The sequence below is a fragment of the Chiloscyllium plagiosum genome, chromosome 7 (assembly GCF_004010195.1).
Source record: "Chiloscyllium plagiosum isolate BGI_BamShark_2017 chromosome 7, ASM401019v2, whole genome shotgun sequence".
Taxonomy (NCBI): Eukaryota; Metazoa; Chordata; class Chondrichthyes; order Orectolobiformes; family Hemiscylliidae; genus Chiloscyllium; species Chiloscyllium plagiosum.
In genome coordinates this window covers 72,495,314-72,510,854 of record NC_057716.1, presented here as the reverse complement: position 1 = coordinate 72,510,854, position 15,541 = coordinate 72,495,314, and the positions used below count along the sequence as shown (strand labels likewise).

Here is a 15,541-nt window from a genome sequence, read left to right as displayed (position 1 = left end):
GACTGGGGGGTTCTGTCCTTGTTACAGTTGGAGGATGGTGTTCGAGGGCGGAGGTGTGGGATGTGGATGAGATGTGTTGAAAGGTTTCTTCAACCACATGAGGGGAAATTGCAGTCTTTAAAGGAGGAGCCATCTGGTGTGTTCAGTGGTGGAACTGGTCCTCCTGGGAGCAGATGTGGCAAAGGCAGAGGAATTGGGAATAGAGGATAGCATTTTTGCAGGAGGCAGTGTGGGAGTCGGTGGGTTCGTAAAAAATGTCAGTGTCAAGTTAGTCACCTTTGATGGATATGGAGAGAGGCTGGATGTCCATGGTGAAGATGAGGTGTTGGGGGTCAGTGAAACTGAAGTCTTGGAGGTGGAGGCCATGGGTGGTGTCCCAAACGTATGTGGGGAGTTCCTGGACCGGGGGGATAAGACTGTATCAAGGTAGGTGGAGAGGAGTTCGGTGGGGCAGGAGCAGGCTGAGACGATGGGTCAATCGGGGTAGTCAGGCTTGTGGATCTTGGGTAGGAGGTAGAATCAGGCGGTGCACGGTTCCCGAACTATGAGGTTGGAAGCTATGGATGGGACTTCCTTGGAGGTAATGAGGCAGTGTATGGTCTGGGAGATGATGGTTTGGTGATGGGGAAGTGGGGTCATGGTAAAGGGGGCGGTAGGAGGAGGTGTCTTCAAGTTGGCTTAGCAGGCTGATACAATGGGAAACACAGCAGCAGTAACACACCGACTGTGGCCCAGCCCACTCAGAGTCAGTTCATTGAACTGGGTAGATTCTAAATCCCTCGTTTGTATATTTTTTTTCTTACCCCCACACTACCACCTAAATGCAATAGTGCTTATTTTTCCCCAGCAGCCATGTGGTGTGTGTGCAGGTGTAGGACACAGTGAAAAACAGCAGGTGTACAAATCTTTATTCCTTTCTTCCTTGCGATGGAAATTGAAACACCTGAGTGGCCAGTGACAAGCAATGCCCTTCTCAAAGGGCAATGTTGCGTGATCAAATAAGTGAAGGGGAGGACAGGGCAGAGATTAAGTCAAAATAGAGTTGAGGGGAAATAAAGCACACCACTCCCTGCTGTGCCCACCTCTCCCTGAATAGCTCGAGGGAGTTGGTAGACACCACGTGCTCCTTCTCCAGAGAAACCTGGGCTCTGACGTACCTGCGGAAGACGGGACAGGCAATCAGCCCTAACCACAGCACGCTGCCTGGACCTGTTTATGGCCAGTTTGGCCAGGCTCAGGAGCAACCTACCCTCCCCCCTCCACACTAAGTAATCTAACCTAAGCCCTCTAGTTCTGGACTCCCCGACCCCAGGGAAAAGACTTGGCCCATTTATCCTATCCATGCCCCTCAATTTTGTAAACCTCTATAAGGTCACCCCTCAGCCTCCGACGCTCCAGGGAAAACAGCCCCAGCCTGTTCAGCCTCTCCTTATAGTTCAAATCCTCCAACCCTGGCAACATCCTTGTAAATCTTTTCTGAACCCTTTCAAGTTTCACAACATCTTTCCGATAGGAAGGAGACCAGAAACACATGCAATATTCCAACAGTGGCCTAACCAATGTCCTGTACTGCCACAACACGACCTCCCAACTCCTGTACTCAGTACGCTGACCAATAAAAGAAAGCATACCAATCACCTTCTTCACTATCCTATCTACCTGCGACTCCACTTTCAGGAGCTATGAACCTGCACTCCAAGGTCTCTTTGTTCAGCAACACTGCCTCAGACATTACCATTAAGTGGAAAGTCCTGCTAAGATTTGCTTTCCCAAAATGCAGCACCTCACATTTATCTGAATTGAACTCCATCTGCCACTTCTCAGCCCATTGGCCCATCTGGTCCAGATCCTGTTGTAATCTGTGGAATGAACGGTTAATGGAGAACTTCCAAAATCAGTGTCTACAGAAAAGCAACATACACAGATCAGATATTTAACTACAGAAGCAATCATCCCAACATCCACAAATGGAGTTGCATCAGGACATTATTTCAATGAGCCACAACACACTGCATCACCCAACAACAGCAGAAGAAAAATACCTATTCAGCGTTTTCAAGAAGGATCAACACAGTCCGTCCCTGTCTCAAAACAAACCCAAACAAGCAGACACAACGTGTCCAGAAATTCTAGTCACATTACCTTACAAAGGCATCTCTGAAATGACTTCCAGACTACTCAGACCCCTTGGCATCATAGTAGCACACAAACCTACCAACACACTGAAATAGCAGCTGATTAACCTAGAGGACACTATACAAATAACCAGCAAAACGAATGTCATTTACAAAATACCATGGAAGATCTGTAACAAACTCTACCTTGGACAGACAGGCAGAAAATTAGCCACCAGGATACATGAAAACCAACCAGCCACCAAAGGATATGACCCACTATCACTAGTATCCTTACATCCAGATGAAGAAGGCCACCACTTTGACTGGGACAACACTTCCATCCTATGACAAGCTAAACAGAGACTTGCACGGGAATTCCTCGAGGCCTAGCATTCTAACCAGAACTCCATCAATAAACACATCGATTTAGACCCCGTCTACCATTCTCTTATTAAAAAAAACTGGAAATGGTTTGGCACAAGTGGCTCAGTGGTTAGCACTGCTGCCTCACAGCGCCAGGGTCCCAGGTTCAATTCCTGCCTTGGGCGACTGTGTGTGTGGAGTTTGCACATTCTTCCTGTGTCAGTGTGGGTTTCCTCGCACATTCCACAAATGTGCAGGTTAGGTGAATTGGCCATGCTGAATTGTCCATAGTTGTTAGGTGCATTAGTCAGAGGGGGGGTGGGTTACTTTTCGGAGGGTCGGTGTGGACTTGTTGGGCCGAAGGGCCTGTTTCCACACTGTAGGAAATGGAATGGAAATTACATCACCCACCTTGAGAGACCAAGACACTTAAATAGAAAACGGGACATAACACCAGTGCTTCACTGGAGGCTCACTGATGCTACCTAGTATGGTGATGAAACTTCTGAAAACAAACCTTCCAGCTCAGCAAACAATTTACAACCTGAACCAGGTTATAGTCCAACAGGTTTATTTGAAAGTAGAAGCTTTCGGAGCACTGCCCCTTCACCCAGGTAACTACTGGAGCAGGATTATAGACACAGAAGTGTCATACGTTTGATGCGATGTATTGAACAAACCTAGCTTGCTGTTAAGTCTTTCATTACTTCGAATGGGGATGCAGGTTTCGATTGATTAACATGCCAATCCCAGAATTTCTTTCAAGTAACAGCCCTGAGATAACTTGAGGTATTATCATTACATCAAAAAAAAGTGACATCCTGTCAAAGTGAATCCAAATGGCCAATGGGAATTGTCGAAAGGAGGTGTAAATTTGCTGTTTGCCAATTATTTGCAAAGAGATTTGAAAACTAACTGATTACTTCATCACAGCAAAAGTGACGTAACACTTACAATTGTTCCCATCACCACTGTTAATCCATTTTTCCATGCCAGTATTCACACAAGGTTGTACGATATACTTTCATATCAATCATGGTATTTTGTTCTGCAATGCAAAACTATAACTGGAGTTGCTAACATCACTGATTAAATAAATGTTCTAATGAATGGGAATTTTAAAATTGTAATCAATACATGGACGATTGGATTCCATGATTCTGACATTATTCTATACCTACGCATTTGATTCTTTCCTCTTCTCTCGCTCAAAATGCTGGAGATTATGCTGGGTAACATAGGAGGTTTATTAACAGCATTACAATTCCAGCTCTGGACTAAAGGTCAATTAATTTTCTTACCTCATCAGCAATCATGCACCTAAAAAGAAAACAAACAGTAATAAATAAAAAACCAATGCAAAGAACATCAACTTAGTACTGAAGTTTTGCTTTAGTTACCTCAATTAGTCACTTTTTCCCCAATCAATGCTTAAAACAACTATTTTTAGACATATTACAAGTCATTCTGTCGGAACACATGACTCAATTTTTTCATGTTGCAAAAACATTTAACATAATCTAGACAGAGAATATGTTAAACCTATTTGACTTTATCTTAAACAACAGAAGGGACCATGTGAGTCTAACTTTAACATGGAGCTGTGAACCGATCCAAAATATCCCACAACTGCTTTAAATATCCTGGATACTTTGAATTACTAGAAATACATTGCTCAAGCAAAGCAATACATTTTATGGAATGTAGTTGTCAATTACTCATAACACAATTTTACTGAAAGAGTAAAATACAGAGAGAAAACATTTTTTTTCAATATTAGGTTGGTCAAAATGTCAGTTCACAATTTTTCTTTTTATACTCAACAGCTACTATGCTTTAACGAATCATTTGAATCACAGCAGAAACAGACAAAAACTAACCTCACACCTCTAATGCACTGTCTGAGCTGAGATGTCACCTTTTCTTTTAAATACTGATAAATTCTTAGGTTGTCTCGGGATTGTGACTTGAAAGAAGTTCTGGGATTTAGATTTTTATGATCAAAACCTTCACCCCCATTCTAAGTGATTAAAAACTTAACAACAAAATAGGTTTGTTCTATACATCACATCAGTTGTATCTTTTACTATAAATTTGGTGTCCTATGATCCAGCCCCACTAGTTACCTGATGAAGGAGCAGCACTCCAAAAGCTTGTATTTCAAATAAACCTGTTGGACTATAACCTGGTGTTGTGTGATTTTTAACTTTGTCCACCCCAGTCCAACACCGGCATCTCCACATCATGTCCTCTCAATGGCAGAGGAGACATGAGAGAAGTTGTGTCATGTGAGAAGATTAGGTGAGGACCCAGTGACAGGCAGACAGCTACTACAGTGAAAGGAACCTGCTAGTTGGTGACTACTGGGAAAGTAGTTACATCTCTTTTTAAATTTTAACATAGTACACAAATTGGTGGTAATGTTAACAAAACATAAAATAGGGAAACACAGGTAAATGAATAATGTAACTGGAACCTGTAGGGATTGGGGAGGCTGAAAACATGGGCGAGAAAGGGGTAGAGGTTTTCAGGTTTGGGAGAAAAGAAGGGTTGGGTTCTGCATACAAAATACAAAGAGCTAAGAAATAAATTAGAAAGCAGGACCTTGAAGGTCATAATCTCAAGATTACATGACAGCATAAATCAGGAATAGGAAATTAGAATGGATGAATGTATGTCCAGGAGGTGGCGCAAGAGAGATGGATTTTGGTTTTTGAGACATTGGAACCAATTTTGGAAAAAGAGAGACATATGAAAGCTTGAAAGGCTTGCACGATAAGGACTCATATCTCCAGGGGTGTTCATTAGTATAATGAGTGCATGTTTAAACTGGTGCCGGGGTGGGGAAGACAGGAACCTTAGCAGGGAAACAAGAGTGAGGGAAGCAAAGATGGAAATGGAAGGTACAAAAGTTGAAAGCAGAAGTGGAAGGCAGAGGAAACAAGCGTCAGCAGTAAATAGGGCATGAGTACAAAATTAAAGTGTCAAAAACATCAGAAAGACAAGTCCAAAGGTACTATACCTGAATGCACAGAATATTCACAATGAGCTAGATGAATCAACAATACAAATTGTTGCAAACAGGTACAATATGATTATGATCATGGAGATAAGGCTACATGGTGACCAAGGCCTATCTGAGGATATTAAATCTTTCGGAAAGACTAGCAAAATGGAAAAGGAGAGGGTATCTTTGTTGGTGAAAGAAAGAATACTGGCACAGGAAGTTTAGATGTGGAATCAGTCTAAATGGAGTTAAGAATCAACAAAAGGGCAGAAAATGTAAGTGGAAGATATATAAAGGCATCCAAAAAGGAAGAGGAAGAGGGTTAGCACTGAGAAGGAAATTAACAGATGCATGCAATGAGGGTGCTACAGTAATCTTAATTAAAAAGGCATGACAGTGAACAGGAATTGGTGAAAAGGAACAGATGCATGCATAAATTGCAATTAGACATTGCTTTCAGGCAAGTTAACATTACAGGAAAAGTAGCTCAACCATGGTTACCAAAAGAAATGAAAAGATTCTAATAGATCCAAAGAGGAGTCGTATAAAAGTAGCAAGCCTGAGGACTGAGAGCAGTTTGGAATTCAGCAAAGGAGGACCAAGACATTGATTAAGAGAAGAAAAGTAAACTATTTGAGTAAACTTGCAAAGGATATAAAAGCAGATTGTAAGAGCTCTATCTAAACAAAAGATTACCTAAATCAAATGCAGGCCCCATTTGGTCTGAAATGGGAGGATTAATAATGGACAGCAAGAAATGGCAGCAAAATTAAATAGTTTTGAATATCTTCAAAAAGACAATACAAAAAACTTCCCCAAGTCTAAGAGAAGCAAGATTTTCTATTGAGGAGGAATCGAAGGGTATTAGTATGAATTTTTTTAAAAAAGCATGGGAGAAGTTAATGGGACTGACAGCTAATAAGTCACCAAGGCCTGATAATTTACATCCCAGGATAATGAAGGAAGTGATCATGTAAATACTGAATGCGTTGGGTATTCCTTTCCAAGATCTGCACAATTTTGGAACAGGCCAAAAAAAAAAAAAAATTGGACAATGACAATGGAAACACAATGCTTAAAAACGTAAGAAGAGGGAGAAATCCAGGAATTGTTCAGCTCGCTGGTTTATATCAGTCACAGGGAAAATGATGGAGATTAGATTACCTACAGTAAGGCCACAGGCCTTTTGGCCCGATAAGTCCACACCAATCCTTCGAAGAGCAACCCACTCAAACTCATTCCCATACCCTATATTTACCCCTGACTAATGCACCTAACACAATGGGAAATTTAGCGTGGCCAGTTCACCTGACCCGCACATCTTTGGATTGTGGAAGGAAATTGGAGCACCTAGAGGAAACCCATGCAGACACGGGGAGGATGTGCAAACTCCACACAGACACAGTCACCCAGTCTCCCAATGCAGGAATTGAACTCAGGTGCCTGGTGCTGTGAAGCAGCAGTACTAACTACTGAGCCAGCACGCTGCCCCAAAGGAGTTAACAATGGGACATTGTGTAATACTGTTGGCACTTTCTAAAAAGAAATTGGATGGATTTCTGGAAGGGAAATTGTTAAAGTTGGAGTTTTGTTTTTTGAGGATCTAACTAGTAGAATACATGAGGGGGAAACCAATGGATGTGGTAAATTTAGATTTTCAGAAAGCTTTTGATCAAGTCCCACGAGGCATTACTGTGCAAAATCAAAGTAGACGGGATCGCTGATAATATATTAGCATGGACTGGGAATACGTTAGTAAGCAGGAAACAGGGAGTGCGAATAAATGGGTTGTTTTCAAAGTGGAAGGCGCTGATACAAGGGGTACTGCAAGGATCAGTGCTTATAGAGTCATAGAGATGTACAGCATGGAAACAGACCCTTCGGTCCAACCTGTTCATGTCGACCAGATATCCCAATGCAATCTAGTCCCACCTGTCAGCACCCAGCCCATATCCCTCCAAACCCTTCCTATTCATATACCCATCCAAATGCCTCTTAAATGTTGCAATTGTACCAGCCTCCACCACATTCTCTGGCAGCTTATTCCATACACGTACCACCCTGTGTGAAAAAGTTGCCCCACAGGTCTCTTTTATATCTTTCCCCTCTCACCCTAAACCTATGCCCTCGAGTTCTGGAATCCCCGATCCCAGGGAAAGTACTTTGCCTGTTTATCCTATCCATGCCCCTCATCATTTTGTAAACCTTTATAAGGTCACCCCTCAGTCTCCGACACTCCAGGGAAAACAGTCCCAGCCTGTTCAGCCTCTCCCTGTAGCTCAGATCCTCCAACCCAGGCAACATCCTTGTAAATCCTTTCTGAACCCTTTCAAGTTTCACAAATTCTTTCCAATAGGAAGGAGACCAGAATTGCACGCAATATTCCAACAGTGGCCTAACCAATGTCCTGTACAGTGGCAACACGACCTTCCAACTCCTGTACTCAATACGCTGAACAATAAAGGAAAGCATACCAAAACGCCTTTTTCACTATCCTATCTACCTGCGATTCCACTTTCAAGGAGCTATGAACCTGCACTCCAAGGTCTCTTTGTTCAGCAACACTCCCTAGGACCTTTCCATTAAGTGTATAAGTCCTGCTAAGATTTGCTTTCCCAAAATGCAGCACCTCATATTTATCGGAATTAAACTCCATCTGCCACTTCTCAGCCCATTGGCCCATCTGGTCCAGATCCTGTTGTAATCTGAGGTAACCCTCTTCACTGTCCACTACACCTTCAATTTTGGTGTCATCTGCAAACTTACTAACTGTACCTCTTATGCTCGCATCCAAGTCATTTATGTAAATGACAAAAAGTAGAGGACCCAGCACCGATCCTTGTGGCACTCCACTGGCTACAGGCCTCCAGCCTGAAAAACAACCCTCCACCATCACCCTCTGTCTTCTACCCTTGAGCCAGTTCTGTATCCAAATGGCTAGTTCCTCTTGTATTCCACGAAATCGAACCTTGCTAATTAGTCTCCTATGGGGAACCTTGTCAAACGCCTTACTGAAGTCCATATTGATCACATCTACTGCTATGCCCTCATCAATCTTCTTTGTTACTTCTTCAAAAAACTCAATCAAGTTTGTGGACATGATTTCCCATGCACAAAGCCATGTTGACGATCCCGAATCAGTCCTTGCCTTTCCAAATACATGTACATCCTGTCCCTCAGGATTCCCTCCAACAACTTGCCCACCACTGAGGTCAGGCTCACCGGTCTATAGTTCCCTGGCTTGTCTTTACCGCCCTTCTTAAACAGTGGCACCACATTTGCCATATTCCAGTCTTCCGGCACCTCACCTGTGACTATCGATGATACAAATATCTCAGCAAGAGGCCCAGCAATCACTTCTCGAGCTTCCCACAGAGTTCTCGGGTACACCTGATCAGGTCCTGGGGATTTATCCACATTTAACCGTTTCAAGACATCCACACTTCCTCCTCTATAATCTGGACATTTTGCAACCTCAGATATTCATAATATCTATCAACAATTTGAATGAGCGAATCAAGTATAATGTTTCCAAATTTCCTGATCTCAAAATTCGGTGGGAGTGAGAGTAGCAAAGAAGGGATAAAAGGATTCAGGGCATTTCGACAAGTTGATGTGGCAAATGCAATATAATGTGGATATATGTGAAGTTGTCTGCTTCAACTGGCAAACAGATTGGCAGAGTATCATTCAACTTGTGATAGATTAGAAAAGGATTGTTGTGCATAGGGACCTGGGTATCTTTGTACACTGGTTATTGAAAACAAGCACACAAGTACAACAAGCAGTCTGGAAGACAAATGATATGTTGGTCTTCATTGCAAGATAATTTGAGTGCAGGGGAAAAGAAGTCTTACATCTGGAGTATTGTGAGCAATTTTGGTCTCCTAACTCCAGAAACAATATACTTACCATAAAAGGAAGTTCAACAAAAGGTCCATGACACGATTTCCTGAGAATGGCTGGTTGTCATATGTCCATTGGACCTGTATTCACTGAAGTTCCGAAGAAGAGAGAGGGGATTTCACTGAAATGTGTAGAATTTTGAGAGGGCTGGATAGACTGGATGCAGGAATGATGTGTCACTTGGCCAGGGATCCAGAAGAAGGGTTCACAGTTTCAGGGTATGGGGTTGGCTATTTAGGACTGAGATGAGGTGAAACGTCTTCACTCAGCAAGTGGTGAACCTGTGGATTTGACTAACTGAGAAGGCCGTGGAGGCAAAGTCAATGAATATATTTAAGAAATAGATAGATTTCTAGAAGTTAATGGTGTCAGGGTTATGGAACATAGCAGGAATATGACGTTCAGATAGAGGACCAGCCGTTATTGTGTTGAATGAAGGAATTAGCTCAATAGAGCTCCTATTTTCCAAGTTTAAAAACAAAGACTCAAGTAGTATAAAGCACCATAACCACGTTAACACGATATCATTCTTGGTTTTGATCAAGATCTAATAAACTAGATGAGATCGATCTGAACAGGGAACTCTGCAACAGCTGAGCACAGCTCTGGAAATATTCAAGGGCTTCAGAAAAGAGAAAAGGATAAAGGAGAATGGTGAATTTTCCTGATGATGGAATTTTCCCTCAAAAATTATACTAATGACATTTTTGAACAGAGACAGAGCAAGGATTAAGGATACCACTGTATATCAGTCAGTTATCATAGAAACTAGATTCACTTAGAAATTTTGATAAATTCAAGCTGAAAGGAGGTGAAAGCTGACAAATCATGAGTTGGGTCACATGAACAAAATTATCTTCTGGAGGGTGAAAAGAAAAAAACATAAGGCAAGAAAACGCAAAATGGTTGAGGTCCAATCCTGCAGTGGTAAGACGACAGGAAGTAAGGAAAAAAAGAAAGGACGGAAGCAATTGCCTTATGGTCTTGATCTTAGGAATGGAAAAGGTTCATGAACGATTTGCATTTATTACTCGCTATGAGGGAGAGGGAATTACGGAAGTAGTTGATTGCGTCATATCACCATTCTGGAGGGCAAGAACAGTCATTGAGTAATAAAGTTATTTCAACTAAAGGGAATGAGTATTCTTTTATATCGTCACATCCAACTTGGCAATTGGTGATTTTGTCACTTGTGAGCAGAAGTGTTCAAATGTGGATTCTTCTGACTTGAGGGGGCAAAGCTATAGAGCTTGAACAGGCAACCCACAGAGGTAAGACCTCACACGATGACTATGGCAATTAATTTTCTGGGAAGTAATGGGATTCTGGCAAATGGCAAGGAGATGATTCAGCTAAACAACAGCAGCTGTGCTATTTTATGGCAGATGGAGGGAAATAAAATTTAAGAACATATATTTGTGGTACTGGGTAACAATGTTCTGGTGAAAACAGTAAGATGGAGGAGGGATTGGATAAGAGAAAGAACAATTTACTCAGATTGTCTTCTCAATGATATAGACTTAAGTGGAGATGGCAAGGTGAAAAAGACAAAGGTGAGGGAATATACAGTGAACAAAATATTCACGTTTCTTAATGGGAATTATAACATTGAAAAGACATCAAAGATAGGAAAGGCCACATTCTAATACAACAAAATCAGAATGCAAGCTTAAATAATGCCCATGTACCACTACCACCACCCAAACAAGGGCAGCACAATGGCTCAGTGGATAGCACTGCTGCCTCACAACGCTGGGACCTCTGTTCGATTCCACTTGTGGGGGATGGTTTGTGTGGAGTTTTCACGATGTCCCTGTGTCTGGGTGGGTTTTCTCTGTGCTCTGATTTCCTCCCACAGTCCAGAGGTGTGTTGGCGAGGTGGATTAGCCATAGGAATGCAGGGTTGCAGGAATAGGGTAGGGGGATGGTGATGAGTGGGATGTTCTTCAGAGGGTTGGTATGGATTCGATGGGCTCAACTGCCTGTTTCCACACCATAGGGATTCTATGATTCTAAATGTCAGGCAAAGACCAGCCAAGAGATTTAATGGCATTACTATCATTGAATTGTCCCACTATCAACGTCCTAGAGGATTATCATTGACCAGAAAAAGTGTGTTGGACCAGTAACATAAATACCACGACGACAAGAGCAGGTCAGAAACTGGGAATCCTGAGCCAGGTAACTCACCTCCAGAGTCTCCAAAGCCTGTAAACCAATTACAAGGCATATCAGAAGTGGTGTGGAATACTCTTGACTTGCCTGGATGAGTGCGCCTCCAACAACACTCAAGAAGCTTGAAAACAATCAGGATAAAGCACACTGCTGGACAGGCCATCTACTATTTTAAGCATTCTCTACCTCCACCATCAATGTATAGTGGTAGGAGTATGTGCCACTATAGCAACCCGGTTAGTTTCCTTACAGAGTCTTCCAAATCCACAACCTGTAGCATCAAGGACAGACTCAGCACACACATGGAACATTCATTTCCTTGAAGTTTCCCCCACCAAATCAAATACTATCCTGACTTGGAACAGTGATTATAGCTCTCAATAATACCAAATTGGTGGCAACAGTTCAAGTTCAAGTTTCATAATTCTATTTTCAGAAGCAATTGGATGTCCAACAAATACCCACAAACAAGGAGAGAATTTTAAAAAGCTTTATGATGGAAAACAGAAAGTAACTTTTTTAAAATTCATCAGGCTTTCCATACTCTCAAGTTATTACTGCTGTTACATTCCTGATGAAGGGCTTATACCCAAAATGTCGACTCTACTTCTCCTCAGATGCTGCCTGACCTGTTGTGCTGTTACAAAGATCAGTAACACATATAGGCACAGTGTCTCAAATCTGGCTATTGGAAAATCAAAGACATCCAAAAACTGGACATTGTTCTGAGCTGCCATGCACAAATTGTAAGCCTTGATGAGTAAAATAACTTAAAGACTCATTTGGTGCCGTAGCACAGCAAACTACTTTGCGGCTTTGCACATCAAATCACTGAACACACCGAGTGGTCCAAGAAAACCTTGCCCTGTCACTGCTCAAGCTGCCTACCCTGAAAACTATCAAGACAGGAAATCCAGTATGGACTGGTACCCAAGATTATCAGATTTGAGGTGCTGTACCCTCATTTGGTACAAACTTCATTTTATTGGTTAATTTAACTATGAATGGCTTGAGTGCTGAATGCCAGCTGGAATATAATTTTGAATTTTACTTCTTTGCCTGCCATTCAATGTTTAAAAATTCCAAGTACTGACATCATTATTGGGTGTTGCAGTGATGTGAATGTCAGCAAACTGGGAAATGCATTTGGTTGATAAAAAGCAGGAATTTCAGAAGCAAGATAATGTTTTCAAGAAAGCGGCTTTCCTTGCCACAGGTCTGAAAACAGCAAGTGTGTTGGAAATGAGGCAAGGTCAGCAAAACCACTGGGGATCTAGAAATGCAGCTTCTGAGAATAAAACTACAGTATGGCAAAACCTTTAAAGTCTGGACATTGGAAATTAGAGAGCACAAAACCAGATAAGATTTTTGAGACTAGACTGCAAGATTTTCTTTCAATCCATTATCCATAAACGTTTCAGACAGGACTAAAAACACTGGCTAATTGGTACTGTCTCTACACTTGTAGGATGGGAGAAGTGACTTTCCAAAGCTATCAAGCCGACACAACAAATGCATTTCAATAGAATTGCAATCCTTTCTATCTTGCCAGATAAAAAACAGAAATAGCTGCAGTGGCTAGAAATCTGTCTCGTGACCACCGAACCCGAACTGTTAACTGATCTCTCTCCCCAAGCCTGCTGGGATTTTCCAGAACTTCGTTTTTATTCTTTCTTATCTTGTTTAAAGTGCACAGTTAGTTTGTAACAAATCAACTCAGATTTCACAAAAGAACTTCATTCTTCACTTTTTAAAATCATCATATCTATGAAATGAATCCAACAACTAAGAGATATCTGAGAAGTATTTTCAGCCTTTTTTGTTATAGTCATAGGCTGTGTCATACACATAGAATCAGACCATTTGGTCCAATCAGTCTATGCTGACCATAATCCCAAACTATACACGTCCCATTTGCGTGCACTTGGCCTATTTCCCTGCAAACATTTCTTATTCAACCACCTGAAGGAGCAGCACTTCGAAAGCTAGTGCTTCCGAATAAACCTGTTGGACTTTAACCTGGTGTTGTGTGATTTTTTTTTTTAAAACTTTGTCTACCCCAGTCCAACACCGGCACCTCCAAATCATTTCTTAGTCACGTACTTATCCAAATGTCTTTCAAGCATTGTAACTGTACCTGCATCCACCACCTCCTCTGGAAATCCATTCCACATATGAACCACTCTGTAAAAAGGTTGCCTCTCATGTCCTTCCTAAAATCTTCGTCCTCTCACCTTAAAACATATGCCTTCTAGTCTCAAAATCCCCAACCGTCAGGAAAAGACACCTGCCATTTACCTTATCTCTGCCCGTCATGATTTTATAAAACTTTGAGAAGGTCACCCCTCAATTTCCTACGCTCCAGTGCAAGCAAAATTTAATTTTAGGCTCAGCTTATCCTCTGTGTGCTAAGGCAGTAGTCAGCCTCAAATATTGGTTACCACAGCAACCAAAACAAAATCTTCACAGTCATCTGAGAATTATGAAGCTCAAATCAAGGAAATGTTTCCAGTAAGGTATTTTAAAAGTGTTATTTTACACAGCATGTTGTATTGAGAACCTGTACACAATGTACTGAACTAGAAGCCTGATTATTATACGGAGACAAAAAAAAACACTGCAGATGCTGGAATCCAAAGCAGACAAACAGGAGGCTGGAACAACACAGCAAGCCAGACAGCAGCAGGTGGAGAAGTCAACCTTTTGGGTATTACCCTTCTGCCTGAAGAAGGGTTATACCTGAAATGTTGACTTCTCCAGCTGCCGCTATCTGGTTTGCTGTGTTCTTCCAGCCTCCTGTTTGATTATTATACTGGCTGTACAGCAAAATAATAACTTATATTCCAAATATCACAGGTTGGCATTCCAAATCACGACTACAGTACGAATTAATTGGTCGTAACAATTGAATTTGAATCTTAGTTTTAACATCCTGACTAGTCCGAGCCTTATTTTGGCAAGACTAAAGACATTGTCAGTGGTTACAATCACCAGCAATCACCAGTATTATTACTGAAAATAACTATATTTGAATGCTGCAAATTTGGATTTATCATCACAGAATTGTTATGACACAGAAGATGACCATTCAACTTATGCCCTCACTGACTCTTCAAAAATCATTATCCTAAACAAAAACAGAAATTGCTAAAGAAAGTTAGCAGGTTTGGCAGTATCTGCTCTGGGAGGCAGAGTGGCTCAGTGGTTAGCACTGCTGCGTCACAGCACCAGGGACCCAGGTTTGATTCCCGCCTCGGCAACTATCTGTGTGGAATTTGCACATTCTCCCAGTGTCTGCTTGGGTTTCCTCTGGGTGCTCCGGTTTCCTCCCACAATCCAAAAGATGTGCAAATCAAGTGAACTGGCCATGCTAAATTGCCCATAGTGTTAGGTGCATTAGTCAGGGATAAACATAGGGGAAGGGAATGGGCCTGGATGGATTACTCTTCAGAGGGTCGGTGTGATCTTGTTGGGCCAAAGGGCCTGTTTCCATACTGCCAGGAATCTAATCAAATCTGTGGAGAGAGGAACATAGTCAACATTTCAAGTCCAGTGACCAATCTTCAGAACTGCAACTTGACAGGGAGCAGGGGAGGGGGGGGGGGGGGGGGGGGGGGGGGGGGGGGGGGGAGAAAGAGACAGTATAGGAAGGTAAAAAAGTGGATGGAGATGGAGACAGAAGTGAATTGTTAGGCACACAAAAAGATTGTTGATAGTAAGCCAGGGTAGAGGAAAAGGTGATAACACGTTTTAGGGCAGGGTGAAAATGGGTTGGCTAAGCTGAAAATAAGAAGAGAAAATGAGGTCTGCAGATGCTGGAGATCAGAGATGGAAATGTGTTGCTGGAGAAGCGCAGCAGGTCAGGCAGCATCCAGGGAACAGGAGAATCGACGTTTCGGGCATTAGCCCTTCTTCAGGAATGAGGAAAGTTTGTCCAGCAGGCTAAGATAAAAGATAGGGAGGAGGGACTTGG

At 42.1% G+C, this 15,541-nt stretch overlaps 1 protein-coding gene across 4 annotated transcripts in view; it reads right to left on the bottom strand.

Annotated features, from left to right (window-relative positions):
- Positions 1 to 15,541, bottom strand: part of zranb3 (zinc finger, RAN-binding domain containing 3) — a 178,628-nt gene that overhangs the window by 131,838 nt on the left and 31,249 nt on the right. For 3 of the 4 annotated variants that reach the window (XM_043694034.1, XM_043694035.1, XM_043694033.1), the window contains exon 3: positions 3,782 to 3,800. The exons of the other annotated variant lie outside the window; for it this stretch is intronic. In XM_043694034.1, the coding sequence (XP_043549969.1) occupies positions 3,782 to 3,800 (19 nt within the window). The remainder of the gene's footprint in view (positions 1 to 3,781; positions 3,801 to 15,541) is intronic. 4 annotated transcript variants of the gene reach the window in all.